This window comes from Gobius niger, assembly GCF_951799975.1.
Source record: "Gobius niger genome assembly, chromosome: 22".
Lineage (NCBI taxonomy): Eukaryota > Metazoa > Chordata > Actinopteri > Gobiiformes > Gobiidae > Gobius > Gobius niger.
The window spans coordinates 5,316,721-5,330,744 of record NC_136873.1 but is presented as its reverse complement, the minus strand read 5'-3'; the positions used below and the strand labels follow the sequence as shown (position 1 = coordinate 5,330,744).

General features: G+C 40.7%; 1 protein-coding gene across 2 annotated transcripts in view; it reads right to left on the bottom strand.

The window, feature by feature from the left end:
* The window catches only part of wdr7 (WD repeat domain 7), a 47,812-nt gene that overhangs the window by 26,085 nt on the left and 7,703 nt on the right, over nucleotides 1–14,024 (bottom strand). For both annotated transcript variants that reach the window (XM_079581224.1, XM_079581225.1), the window contains exons 7-17: nucleotides 13,841–13,986; nucleotides 11,332–11,434; nucleotides 10,426–10,570; nucleotides 9,036–9,151; nucleotides 8,761–8,893; nucleotides 7,367–7,587; nucleotides 5,631–5,826; nucleotides 3,261–3,475; nucleotides 2,957–3,190; nucleotides 514–807; nucleotides 208–404 (exon numbers count right to left, since the gene is read on the bottom strand). In XM_079581224.1, the coding sequence (XP_079437350.1) occupies nucleotides 208–404; nucleotides 514–807; nucleotides 2,957–3,190; nucleotides 3,261–3,475; nucleotides 5,631–5,826; nucleotides 7,367–7,587; nucleotides 8,761–8,893; nucleotides 9,036–9,151; nucleotides 10,426–10,570; nucleotides 11,332–11,434; nucleotides 13,841–13,986 (2,000 nt within the window). The remainder of the gene's footprint in view (nucleotides 1–207; nucleotides 405–513; nucleotides 808–2,956; nucleotides 3,191–3,260; nucleotides 3,476–5,630; nucleotides 5,827–7,366; nucleotides 7,588–8,760; nucleotides 8,894–9,035; nucleotides 9,152–10,425; nucleotides 10,571–11,331; nucleotides 11,435–13,840; nucleotides 13,987–14,024) is intronic.

Below are 14,024 nucleotides of genomic sequence, written 5' to 3'. Positions count from 1 at the left end.
TCGTTTTCCTGGTCGTCCGTTTTGTTCAAATAGAAATAAAGGCCTGTCTCTAATTGTGGCCTGGTTCCAATAAAGGCCTGGTCCTAGATACCCTCGAGTAAATAAAGGCCCCGGCCTATGTTAGAGCATTTACGGTATGTGCTGTATTCAGAGGATTTTAGTCTTCTGCCAGACACACACAATAATCAGTTGTGGGACAGGGGTTACCTGGTGGGGGCCTTCTTCATGTGCTCTCCCACAAAGGTGGCGTTGGTCATCCCCATCAGAGTGTTGGCCAGAGAGATGACGGACAGTAGGTGCTGCGTGGTCACCGCCCGGGACAGCCCGTACGTGCCTTTGCCCACGATGTCGGGCAACGTCAGCTTCCTCCCGGTCGCCACCGACAACTTTCGCAGCAATGACTCCTGAGGGAAGAGGAGCAAGAGTATTTTAAAGTAAATAAAATGGCTAAAAAGTGAATGGAATTTGGATAATCTGATTCGCTGTTGAGATTACGCCACCATTCAAACCGACCTTGAAGGTGGGCAGCATGAGGGACATGTGCCCGCCGCGGGAGATGAGCCCGAAGGAGATGGGGCAGTGGGGCCGCAGCATGCCCAGGCGCTCCAGGCAGATGAGGTCCAGCTGCTGGTTGAGCCCCCAGGCGTGCAGGCAGGACATGAAGAGCTTGGCCGTGTCCATGGTGAGGTTGTACTCCAGCAGGCTCAGGGACTTGGACTTCTCCTCGCGCCTCCGCTGCTCCTCTTCCTCCTCCTCGTCGTCGTCCAGCAGGTGCTCCTTTATGGTCTCTTTCATGGTCTCCTTCACCTGTGCGGACCCAGGGAGGTGCGAGGGGTTTAGTTTATCCATGCAAAACGACTGTCACAATGTGTAAAAGTTTACTGAAAGGAAGGATTTCAGTTTGCAGTGGGGCCAAAACACGACTAAACCAGGATTAAGCTCTTAACTCCCACCTGAACGGATCCCATTTTCTCCAGTTTGGCTTTAACCTAATCAAAAAGCTTCTTGGGGAAAAAAGCACCAAAACAGCCACAAAAAATGAGAAGAAAACAAGGATGTAAATGCAACAAAAATGTGACAAAAATTCAACCAAAAAGTGACAAAAATGTGACAAAAATGTGACAAAAATTCAACCAAAATTCAACCAAAATTCAACCAAAAAGTGACAAAAATGTGACAAAAATGTGACAAAAATGTGACAAAAATTCAACCAAAAAGTGACAAAAAATTCAACAAAAAGTGACAAAAATTCAACAAAAAGTGACAAAAATGTGACAAAAATGTGACAAAAATTCAACCAAAAAGTGACAAAAATTCAACCAAAAAGTGACAAAAATTCAACCAAAAAGTGACAAAAATTCTACAAAAATGTGACAAAAATTCTACAAAAATGTGACAAAAATTCAACAAAAAAGTGACAAAAATTCAACAAAAAAGTGACAAAAATTCAACCAAAAAGTGACAAAAATTCAACCAAAAAGTGACAAAAATTCAACCAAAAAGTGACAAAAATTCTACAAAAATGTGACAAAAATTCTACAAAAATGTGACAAAAATTCAACAAAAATGTGACAAAAATTCAACAAAAAAGTGACAAAAATTCAACAAAAAAGTGACAAAAATTCTACAAAAAGTGACAAAAAATCAACCAAAAAGTGACAAAAATTCAACAAAAAGTGACAAAAATTCAACAAAAAAGTGACAAAAATTCAACAAAAAGTGACAAAAATTCAACAAAAAGTGACAAAAATGTGACAAAAATTCAACAAAAAAGTGACAAAAATTCAACCAAAAAGTGACAAAAATTCAACAAAAAAGTGACAAAAATTCTACAAAAAAGTGACAAAAATTCAACAACAAAGTGACAAAAATTCAACAAAAAAGTGACAAAAATTCAACCAAAAAGTGACAAAAATTCAACCAAAAAGTGACAAAAATTCAACAAAAAAGTGACAAAAATTCTACAAAAAAGTGACAAAAATTCAACCAAAAAGTGACAAAAAATCAACAAAAAAGTGACAAAAATTCAACAACAAAGTGACAAAAATTCAACAAAAAAGTGACAAAAATTCAACCAAAAAGTGACAAAAATTCAACCAAAAAGTGACAAAAATTCAACAAAAAAGTGACAAAAATTCTACAAAAAAGTGACAAAAATTCAACCAAAAAGTGACAAAAAATCAACAAAAAAGTGACAAAAATTCAACAAAAAGTGACAAAAATTCTACAAAAAAGTGACAAAAATTCAACAAAAAGTGACAAAAATTCAACCAAAAAGTGACAAAAATTCAACAAAAAGTGACAAAAAAGTGACAAAAATTCAACCAAAAAGTGACAAAAATTCAACCAAAAAGTGACAAAAATTCAACCAAAAAGTGACAAAAATTCAACCAAAAAGTGACAAAAATTCAACAAAAAAGTGACAAAAATTCAACAAAAAGTGACAAAAATTCAACAAAAAGTGACAAAAATGTGACAAAAATTCAACAAAAAAGTGACAAAAATTCAACAAAAAAGTGACAAAAATTCAACAAAAAAGTGACAAAAATTCAACAAAAAAGTGACAAAAATTCAACAAAAAAGTGACAAAAACTCAACAAAATGTGACCAAAAAAAACCCAAAAAAGGTGACTCAACACAGCAACAACGTGAGGAAAAAGATCCGTTTTGTGGGTCTTAGCTTTCAAATGAGGTGTTACACAGACCTATATAATGGCCAAAGAGGACTACAGCGTGGTGTGAAAGTTTAGGCACCCCAGGTCAAAACAGTTAAGCTCACATCCCAAAAAATCTATGACAGCCCAATCTTCTTAGTTCTTGGAGGAAAAATCCCTCAAACTTGAATCGAAAGACTCTCGGGTACCTAGAAAAGCGTCATTTAACCTTCCCCTGGCTTCACTGCTCACATCACATCAACAACATTGACCGTGGGGCAGAGAATCTGGAGATCTCAGACCTGTTTGAAGATCTTGTTGGCCAGGAAGGACCCGCCCTTGTCGGCCCCTGCCTGGCTCTTGTGCAGGCTCTCGGGGGACACCAGGGTGGGGTTGGGTCTCTGGGCCTCCTCCGTCAGCAGCTGGATGATGACGGCCTCCACGTCGAAGAACAGCACGTGCATGTCCGGGTCACTGAGGTTGGTCTTCATGGCCTGCACCACCAGGGCGTTGTGGGAGTATTTGGGCAGGTTCCCCTGGAGAACACGGTTAGAGGACGAACAAAGGTGAAAACATGGTCAGGGAAGTCAAATGCGATGGCGGTACCTTGTCTGCGTTGTCGGCCGCCAGCAGGTTGGTGGCCAGAGTCTGCAGTTTGTGCTGGGCCATGTTCTTGAGCGCGGCCAAGCTCCGGCGGGTCATGGCCTGCTTCAGGTTGACGGCGGGGTGGCTGAGGGCGTCCACCGTGGCGGGGGCCAGCTCATCACAGGCGTTCAGGATCTCCACCGCCGTGAGGCCCATCACGCAGCGGTCCAGAGCGCCTGAGCACAGTGAGAGAAGGGGACCGATGAGGAGAGGTTTGTTTCACAACCAGGATTTATACAAGCAGAAGACAGTCCAATTTAATGGTCTTTAACCCCTTAAGTCCCACCTGAACCGAGCACATTTTCTCCAGTTTGGCTTTACCCCAGTCCTAAAGCTTCTGGAAAAAAGGTGTGAAAATGGCAACAAAACTGAGACGAAAACAATGATGGAAATGTGACAAAAAAGTGAGAAAACATTGGCAAAAAAGTGACGATAAATGTATGAAAAAGTGGCAAAAATGTCACAAAAATGTCACAAGAAATTGACAAAAAAATTGACGAAAAAATGACAAAAATGTGACAAAATGTTTTACAAAAATGTGAGAAAAAAAGGGAAAAAAAATTGACGAAAAAAAGGACAAAAATTTGATGTAAAATTGACAAAAAATTGACCAAAAAAAATGACGAAAAAATGACAAAAAATGAAAAAAAAAAGACAAAAAATTTAAAAAATGTGATAAAAAATGGACGAAAAAAGGACAAAAATTTGATAAAAAATGGACAAAAAATTGACAAAAAATTGACAAAAATGTGACAAAATTGTGATAAAAAATTGACCAAAAAATTTACGTAAAAATTACAAAAATGTGACAAAAATGAGCTGAATACCCCCCCCAAAAAAAAGATGAAAAAAAAATCTGATGACGTGAGGAAAAAGATCCTCTCGGTTCAGGCGGGAGTTAAGAGGTTAATGGCATCATGAATGCCCAAAAACTATATTTTAACGCCACAAACCACAACATTTCAGTGAAAACTGTGGCTGAATATCACTTTGGTATTTTCAATGAAATTATACAGTAAAAATTGTTGAAAGATGTCATAAGGCCAGTGTTATCTTGCATATGGTATAGGTTTTGCGCTATGTGGCTGCGCCGCTAGCATGAGGGGGTCGCTTATTAAAAAAAGAGGTCGACTGATGCGTGGTTCATGACAAGCAGCACTCCGAGCGCTACTTTTATGGCAGCCTTCATATTGCTTTTCTCTTTACATCCCTTTAGAATCCATGCATCATGTCAAATTGAAAACAAAAATGAAATTACAGAGAAAAGTCTGCTTAAATGTAGTGAAATAAAATCACTCCAAATGGCTTGATTTTCAAACATTCAATCTGGTGCTTAAATTGAAATATACACGTTGAAAGCACAGGCTCAGGGCATAATAAAATCATTGATTATGATTTATTCCTGTGCAACAGTTGGAGGTTTTCTCTCTTTCAGAAGTCAAGGCGTAGCTTCGTCCCTCACGTAGAAATACAAGCGCTGCTAAAGCAATAACCCCGGGGTTGTGTCCCTGGTACAAAGATCACCGGTAAAGATAAACCGGAGATAAATAAAGTTTAATATGAACAGTGAAGCAAATGTCGGGTTATTTTGGTACAGTAGATCAGCCCCTAAAAAAACGTGAAAACAGCGCTCTGATTCTGCGCCAAAGTAGGTGCCAGTCTGCCAATGCATGACCCAAACAAAAGTATGTGTTCACCCCCACCCCTCTGAGCCTCTTTTTGCCCTGTGATCTACATTGTTTTCAGACTGTGAGAGACAAAAATGTGACAAAAAATGACCAAAATCTGATTAAAAAATGATTAAAAAATGATTAAAAAATGACGAAAAAATGACGAAAAAATGACAAAAATGTGATAAAAATTTTACGAAAACAATGGACAAAAATGTGACAAAAATGTGACAAAAAAATGACAAAAATGTGACAAAAAATGACAAAAATTTGATTAAAAAAATGACGAAAAAATGACAAAAAATGACAAAAAAGTTACAAAAAATGACAATTACAGACAAAAAAGTGACAAAAATGTGATAAAAAATTTACGAAAAAATTGCAAAAAATTTACAAAAATGTGACAAAAATATGATAAAAAATTTACAAAAAAATGACAAAAATGTGACAAAAAAATGACAAAAATGTGACAAAAAATGTCAAAAATTTGATTAAAAAAATGACGAAAAAATGACAAAAAATGACAAAAAAGTTACAAAAATTAGTCTGCAAATGCATGACCCAAACAAAAGTATGTGTTCACCCCCACTCCCCCGCCCCCCTCTGAGCCTCTTTTTGCCCAGTGATCTACATTGCTTTCCGACTGTGTGCGAGCGCGTACCTGTGTCCATCTGCCACACGTACACAGAGCCGTCGGAGCAGCCCACCACCAGGTAGTCGTCCGCCGGTCTCCACTTGATGACCTGGATGGGGAACAGGTGCCGGGACGCCAGCATGATGCACTTCCTCTCCTTCAGGCTCAGCAGCCCCACCGAGTGGTCGCTGGCCACGGAGCAGACGCAGTGCTGCACGCGGGTCTGCAGAAGCACAAACAAACGTTAGATACGACTTCCTTGCTCAGATTTGTCTTGTATCTGACCTTTTCATGACAGTCTGAACGACACAGATCATATTCCTAAGACGTATCTGAATGATGATGCAACTTCAGTCTGAACGGTAAGGTCACATTAACCGGCACGTCATCGATTCCTTAGAAATGTTGTTGTGCAATAGTAGAGAGCGGGAACCTGTTTCTCTGTACAGACGTCTTCCAAACACCATTAAATGTTGTAAATGTGCCAGCCCCATTAAAGGTGCACTACGCAACTTTTTATGTACAAAAAAATAAATAAACAAAATAGCACACTGCAAAAAGTGGATTCTAAGCAAGTAAAAAATGTCTTACTTTAAGAAATAAGTTCTTATTATAGGAAATAAAATCTAGCCATTTCTTGTTCAGATATATTTGCTAAAAAACATGATATTGTTTCTTGTAACAAGAAAGAAAAACTTTTTGAATCTTCTTCAGTTTTAGACAAAGAATATTTTTTCTTATTTTAAGAAAGATCACAGATCACAACAACTCTTAATGTAAGAACTGATTCTCACAGAGAGATAAAACATTCCATTCTTTAAAGTGGGCGGCTCGGTGGCACAGCGGTTAGAGCCTCAGCTCCTGGGTTCGATTCCCACCAGGACGGAGCTTTTCTGTGAGGAGCATGTTCTCCCCGTGTCTGCGTAGGTTTGCGTAGGTCCAACCACTAAAAACATGTACAATAGGTGAATCCTCCAGCCAGGTGATTCTGACCATCAGCCTGGCTCCACATCATGGAGATGCTACTAAATATTAGTATTTATTAAGAACATTTTGCTCAAGAATGTGTGTAATTTAGAACATTTTACTTAAATCGAACAACATTTAAGTAAAATACCAACAATTTTTCACTAAATAAGAATGTTTTCCTTAAATTATTCCATTTTCTGAGGACATTTTGCTTAATTCTAGCTTTTTATTTGCTTAAATTTATTGTTTCTTTCCTGTTTTATGATGAGAAAAATATTCTAGAAATAAGAATTCTTAGCAAGGAAAAAAATGCTGACCCCATTGGCAGAATTTTTTCCTTAAAACAAAACAAAATGTCTAATTTGAAGATTTTTGTCCTTGTTTTTAGCAGGGTACTTTTTGCAGTGGACATAGTTGTACATATTTGACCTTTCTTGGGTGCTTAGCAAAGCGTCTTTACTTACAATCCCGTAGGCCAGTTGTTTTTAGGGTTTAGGGTCAGTAGGGTTTCACTGCTGATTGAATCGTACCTTCCACCGCGTATAAAAAGCATAACGAATCAAAATTGATTCACTCTTAAAGGGACACCGTGCAACATTTTGGTCAGTAAATAACATGCTCCTAATGACCAGTTTGGGACATTACTGCAGTGGGTAAACAAAGAATGGATTTGGATGAGAACTTAACCTATTTGAATCTCAAATTCTGCTGACTATCTCTACAAAAAAACGCCCAGGTCCTGGACACGCTCCCGCTCCCTGAAAGGGGGGCACCCGGAGGCTGAAGGGCCTTACGCTGCAGTTCTCAGGCGGCACGAGGAGTTGGGTGATCTCTCCTCCGTGGACACAGAAGATGTGCTTCATCTCTCCGGTGAAGATGTCCCACACGATGACGGAGAAGTCCACTCCTCCGGACACCAGGGCGCGCTGGTCGTAGCGGGGGGACACCTGGTACGGGTACAGCACACAGGTCACCTTGTTCCTGTGGCCCCGCAGCGTCCGGTGAGGGGGCCAGCCTGGAGTGGGACAAAGGTCAGAGGTCAAAGAAATATACAGCAGTTCGTGCATTAGTAAAGGATTGTACTGTTGCAAATATACAGGAGTTATTTGTTAACCCCTTAACTCCCACCTGAACCGAGCACATTTTCAAAAAATGACAAAAATGTGATAAAAAATTGACGAAAAAATGACAAAAATGTGACAAAAAATGGACGAAAAAATGACCAAAATGTGATAAAAAATGGACGAAAAAGTGACAAAAATGTGATAAAAAATGGACGAAAAAATGACAAAAATGTGATAAAAAATGGACGAAAAAATGACAAAAATGTGATAAAAAATGCTAAAAATGTGACAAAAAATGACAAACAAATGAAAAAAATTTGATTAAAAGAATTGATTAAAAAATGACAAAAAATTTACAAAAATGTGACAAAGTGTGACAAAAAAATTACGAAAAAATGACAAAAATGTGACAAAAAATGACAAAAATGTGATAAATATGTGGGAAAAAAATGCTAAAAATTTGACAAAAAATGCTAAAAATTTGACAAAAAATGACAAATGAAACAAAATTGTTAAAAAAAAATGATTAAAAAAATGACAAAAATTTGACAAAAAATGACAAAAATGTCACAAAAAACACAAAAAAATGACAAAAATGTGACAAAAAATGTACGAAAAAATGACAAAAATATGATAAATATGTAGAAAAAAAAGACAAAAATTTGACGAAAAAATGCTAAAAATGTGACAAAAAAAGACAAACAAATGACAAAAAAATTATTTAAAAAAATGGATGAAAAAATGACAAAAATGTGACAAAAAAATGACAGAAATGTGATAAAAAATGGACGAAAAAATGACAAAAGTGTGACAATAAAAATACAAAAATGTGATAAATATGTGGGAAAAAAATACAAAAATTTGACTAAAAATTACAAACAAATGACAAAAAATGGATAAAAAAATGACAAAAAAATGACAAAAATTTGACAATAAATGACAAAAATTGATGAAAAAATGACTAAAAAGTCACAAAAATGAGCTGAATACCCAACAAAAAAATGACGGAGGAGAGAGGAAAAGGGTCCTCTCGGTTCAGGCGGGAGTTAAGAGGTTAAAGCAGTAATAACTCTACAAGTCATATTAGATGACCACCACGAGGTTTGGTGAGAGCACACACTGACCTCTGCGCAGCATGTGCTCCCCCTGCAGCAGCTGCACGATGGCGGTCTGCGTGGCTGGGACCAGGATGATGCTGCCGTCCTCTCTGCCGCACACCAGGCGGCCCTGAGCTGGGATGTACACGCTGGCCGTCACCTGGAACACAGCACTTTTTTAACTTTTTTTACACTCAGACCTCTGTCACACCTTTGTTTTCTTTGCTGATTGCACTTCCACTCTGGTAAAAACAGTGTGTGCCCCATGACAGGAGCAGGGTTTTAAAGGAATAGGCTGAGACCTTAATGGGCTGCTCTTTTCCGGGCTGGGCGCTGAGCTGGTCGATGATGCCAGAGGACACCGGCAGCAGGCGGTCAAAGGACTCCTGAAGACTGAGCGTGCAAGACACCGGCAGCTCTGTGGACAGACAAGAAGACAACTCTCACTGCTCTGCTGAGAGAAGTGGCGACAATGCGACAATGTGTTTGTATTTGTGGGAGGATGTGGGTGTGAGAGAATGTTTTTAAATCTGTAAACCTTTTTTTGTTTTTGTTTATACACAATCATTCTCCCAATTTCCACCCAAATGATTTCCCATTTTCACTCATTCCTTGACACTGGAGATGAATCCAATATTGTAAATTTGCAGATCTTCCACACATTATTGTTCTGTTTTCTGGTTCTAGACGGAAAAAATATTGTTCATTAAAGTACTGGTATGGAAGATAATGCAACGGTACCCAGCCTTAACTAGGAGTAGTGGTTTCGAGTCTATAAGAGCTGCCGTAAATGCTCTAATATCGGCCGGAGCCTTTATTTACTCAAGTGCATCTAGGACCAGGCCTTTATTGGAACCAGGCCACAATTAGAGACAGGCCTTTATTTCTATTTGAGCAAAACGGACGACCAGGAAAACGAAGAAAACGAGATTTGTGTCCATTTGCACCTAAAATATTAGGTTCATTTATTAATGAACATTTCAAACCCTCTCCCAGCGGCTGGAACATTGACGCCTTTTATTTTGTCGGGACAACAGGAAGTGTTTCGTTGCTGTTAGCGGAGCTTTGACATCAATGTCACTGCAGGTTTCTGTTTCGTTTTTACCGGACCGGATTATTTGTTGTTTTCTTGTGTAAAAGGCGAGTTTAGACGGAGCGTTTGTGTTTGTGATCGATCATGAGACTGACCCGAGAGAAGACGAGACGCTCGCGCTGATGGGAGGAGTTATTTTGAGGCGTGGGACTGACCTGCACACGGAGCAGCTGGACGTGCTTTGAAGACGCGATGGAGACTTTATTAAAACCCTGGAGGGTCACACAACATTTGTTGTTTGCCCTGTTTCCAAATATCGTCACAGGAGGTTTGAAAAGTGGCTAAATCTGTGTCAAAGTTACGCTCGGATCAGCTCCTCCGCAGCGTCCCCCCTCGGCCCGGGTTCCCGTTTGTTACTTCCTGCACGTGAGTTTTCATTTACACCAGTATGAGACAAATTCCTAACATGGGGAATATTTCTACCACTATAGTTTCTAATAAAAGCCCCGGCCTGTTTTAGAGACCGGCTTTAATTTGCCTCCGCCAGCCGCGAACCCGGCCTCTGTCAGAGACCCGGCCGCTAATGGAACACAGGCCAGTATTAGAGAATTTACGGTACTTAAGTGGTTATATTAGTGATATGTGCGTTGCCCACTGACCCGGGGTGGAGTGCTGGGGGGCTGGGGTGCTGTCCGGGACGTTCCACATGGACAGTCTTCCTTCAGAGTCTCCCTGGATGAGCAGCTTGTGGAAGGGCTCCCTCCGGCTGAAGAAGAAGCGAGTCACCGGGGGACAGATCAGGAGCTAGGAACACAGGCACAGAAAAAAAGTTTGTTTTGTTTTTTTCTACGTTGACACTGGAAAAGAAAAGAAAAGAAAAAAAAGAAAAGAAAGAGGAAAAAGAAAAGGAAAGAAAAGACAAGAGGAAAAAGAAAAAAAAGAAAAGAAAAGAAAAGAGGAAAAAGAAACGGAAAGAAATGGAAAGAAAAGAAAAGAGGAAAAAGAAAAGAAAAGGAAAAGAAAGAAAAGAGGAAAAAGAAAAGGAAAGAAAAGGAAAGAGGAAAAAAGAAAAGGAAAGAAAAGGAAAGAAAAGAAAAGAGGAAAAAGAAAAGGAAAGAAAAGGAAAGAAAAGAAAAGAGGAAAAAGAAAAGAAAAGGAAAGAAAAGAAAAGAGGAAAAAGAAAAGGAAAGAAAAGAGGAAAAAGAAACGGAAAGAAAAGGAAAGAAAAGAAAAGAGGAAAAAGAAAAGAAAAGGAAAAGAAAGAAAAGAGGAAAAAGAAAAGGAAAGAAAAGGAAAGAGGAAAAAAGAAAAGGAAAGAAAAGGAAAGAAAAGAAAAGAGGAAAAAGAAAAGGAAAGAAAAGGAAAGAAAAGAAAAGAGGAAAAAGAAAAGAAAAGGAAAGAAAAGAAAAGAGGAAAAAGAAAAGGAAAGAAAAGAAAAGAGGAAAAAGAAAAGAAAAGGAAAGAAAAGGGGGAAAAGAAAAAAAAAAAAGAAAGAGGAAAAAGAAAAGAGGAAAAAGAAAAGAAAAGAAAAGAAAAGAAAAATTGATACTGAAGATGGCACTCACCTTTTTGTCAGGCTGGTCTGCGATCTTGTAGATGAGAGGGGGCACAGCGCCCTCTTTGGTCTTCCCCACGTCACTGCGGAAATGCTCACTGGCAGACAGGCAGCTGCAAACGTCAACCAACATTAAGGACGTTTAATAAACAGAATAATACATTAGCTTTACTGAAACATAAATGCAGAAAACAACCAACTGTATTTCATTTCATTTCAATGAGCTTGTTGTTGACTTTAGGAGGAATCCAGAGTGCCCCAAACCAAGCTTTATCCACGGGGAAGAGGTGGAAAAGGTCGACTCTTTTAAGTACTCGGGGACTGTTTTTGATTCCTCTCTACGATTTGATAAATACACAGAGCAAATTGTCAAACGTGGACATCAGCGAGTTCACCTGATGAGGAAACTGAACTCTTTTAATGTAACTTTTATCATTCTTTTATTGAAAGTGTCTTAACCTTTTCTTTTATTTGCTGGTTTGATGGCTTGTCTGTGAAAAATAAGAACAGTCTAAACCACATTGTCAAAGTGTGTAGTCAGATTCCTGGTGTGCGTTTTGAAGACCTCGTCTCGCTCTGTAAGAAAAGAGTCGTCCAAAAGACTCGATCGATTTTGGGTCAACAAAATCATGTCTTGCGGTCGCACTTTACTCTGATGCCTCCGGGAGGCGATATGTCGTCCCCCAGCAGAAAAGAAACCGCTATTCAAAATCCTTCATTCCGACTGCTGTCAGAAATTTAAATGACAATAGCTAGGAAGGCGGTGTTTATCTTGTTCTTTTTTTCCCCTCATTTTTACTGGTCCCCTCGTGTCCTGATGCACTTTCAGTTCATGACGTCTGTACATGGTTGTTTGTGTCTCCATTTAATGTTTTTTATGACCAGAGAGCAGTGAACAGAATTGCCCATTGGGATGAATAAAGTTGTTTTGATTTGATTTGATTTGATTTCTAAAGATTTGCAAACATGTCATCAAACAGAGGATGATGTTTCCGCCCCCAGGCTTCACAGTGGAGCTTGTGGGGAAGGGGTAGAAAAGAGAATTGAGATCGGGCCTTGGTCTCATCTGACCACATGACCTTCTCCCATCCCTCCTCTGGATCATCCTCATGCGGCCGGATGAGACTAAGGGCGCACTCACACTTGACATCCGAACCTGCCACTCTCCAGCTCGTTTGAGGAAAGGCCTGGATGCCCCGAACGGCCCGCGCTCACACTTACACAAACGAACCGAGCCGTGGCCGAGCACGAGGAGTTGTTTACAAGTGCACGTGAGCAGCAGCAGCGCAACATAATGCGGAAGAAAAAAAAAACCTAAACAGCTGCGTGAAATAGTGTCTACTTTGACCCCCTGTCAAATCTCTTCACTCCACTTTTCTTTGCATTTTACTACAGTTTAACAAAAAGGGCTGTGGTGAATATAATAGTCCATTTTAACAAAGCAGAGAAATAGAGAAGTGCGCGTCCCTCTGTCCCGCTCAGCTGAGGCGGGGGTGGAGCAGCACCTGCCGCTCTGAGCCTTTCTTTGGACTCACATACAGCCTTCAAAAAAGGCTACGAGAACAGAAGATCTGACGCTCAGTTTATTTCAGTCATTGCTGCTTCGGCCACTGGTTAAACAGCTTTATGTTGGCGAACTCCTGGAAGTATAGACTATACTTCGTATACGCTACATTGCGACAAAGCACTTAACACGAACACACACTGAAGTCACGAGCGATAAAAGCACCCGCAGGTTTTATCTGTCCGACTAAAGCCTGCGGACAAACCGGGTACAGTAGCAGAGAAGCTCAGACACAGGGCGGGAGAAGCGCAGCCGCTCCCGTAAAGTCAGCCCGAGACGCGCATGAAGCGGCCAGGTCGTCGGGGTGAGCAGTCGGGGAGACGAGCGGTATGAGGCCGGGGGTCCGGGGAGCCGCCCGGGAGCGAAGCGGTCGGGGCCGGGGAGACGAGAGCGAGGCAGCCGCTGCTCTGTTTGATAAATACAGCCTTTTCTCACTGTTTTACGTGACAAATGCACCCGCCCATACAACAGCCGCTTGTATCCGTGCGTGTGCGCAAACACGAGCAACCGAGCCGCGCTCTGGCCCACCTCCTCTAAGCGGGACAAAGTCCGGAACCGAGTCCGACTCGGGCACGGATTGATTGCACTTACACTGCACAAACGAACCGCGCAGAAGGGGCTTCCAGCGCTTGGGCTTCCAGCGCTTGGGCGCGGTTCGGATGGACAAGTGTGAGTGCGCCCTAAAATAGAACTTTCCGGACGACTGCCCCGTATTGGCAGAGGAGGATGGGGCCAAGTGTTCTGAGATTTTGGGTAAAAACCTCCTTCTGTACTAAATATTCAGTTCAGAAAAGTTAAAGTGGGCCCATACTTATGCACACCACTGTACACACATATTAAAAAAATCTGAAAGTCTGCAACAAGAGACACTAAAAGCGAGGCTAAAATAGAGAAATGTGCTCCAAACATGTAAAGAGGGATTTTTTTAGTGTTGAGGGAGAAAACTAGCTCAAACCTGGGGGGCAGCTTGTAGATGTAGCTGCATCCGTCCTCCGTCCAGACGATGACCTTGTCTGCGGAGATGAAGTCCCCCCCGGTCCAGCCCTGGTCTGCCTCACAGGGCACGGAGCAGAGCAGGGAGTAGTCCCCCGCGTCGAACACCTGTAGCGGGGGCAGAGGGCGGGACGTCAGCACCTCCA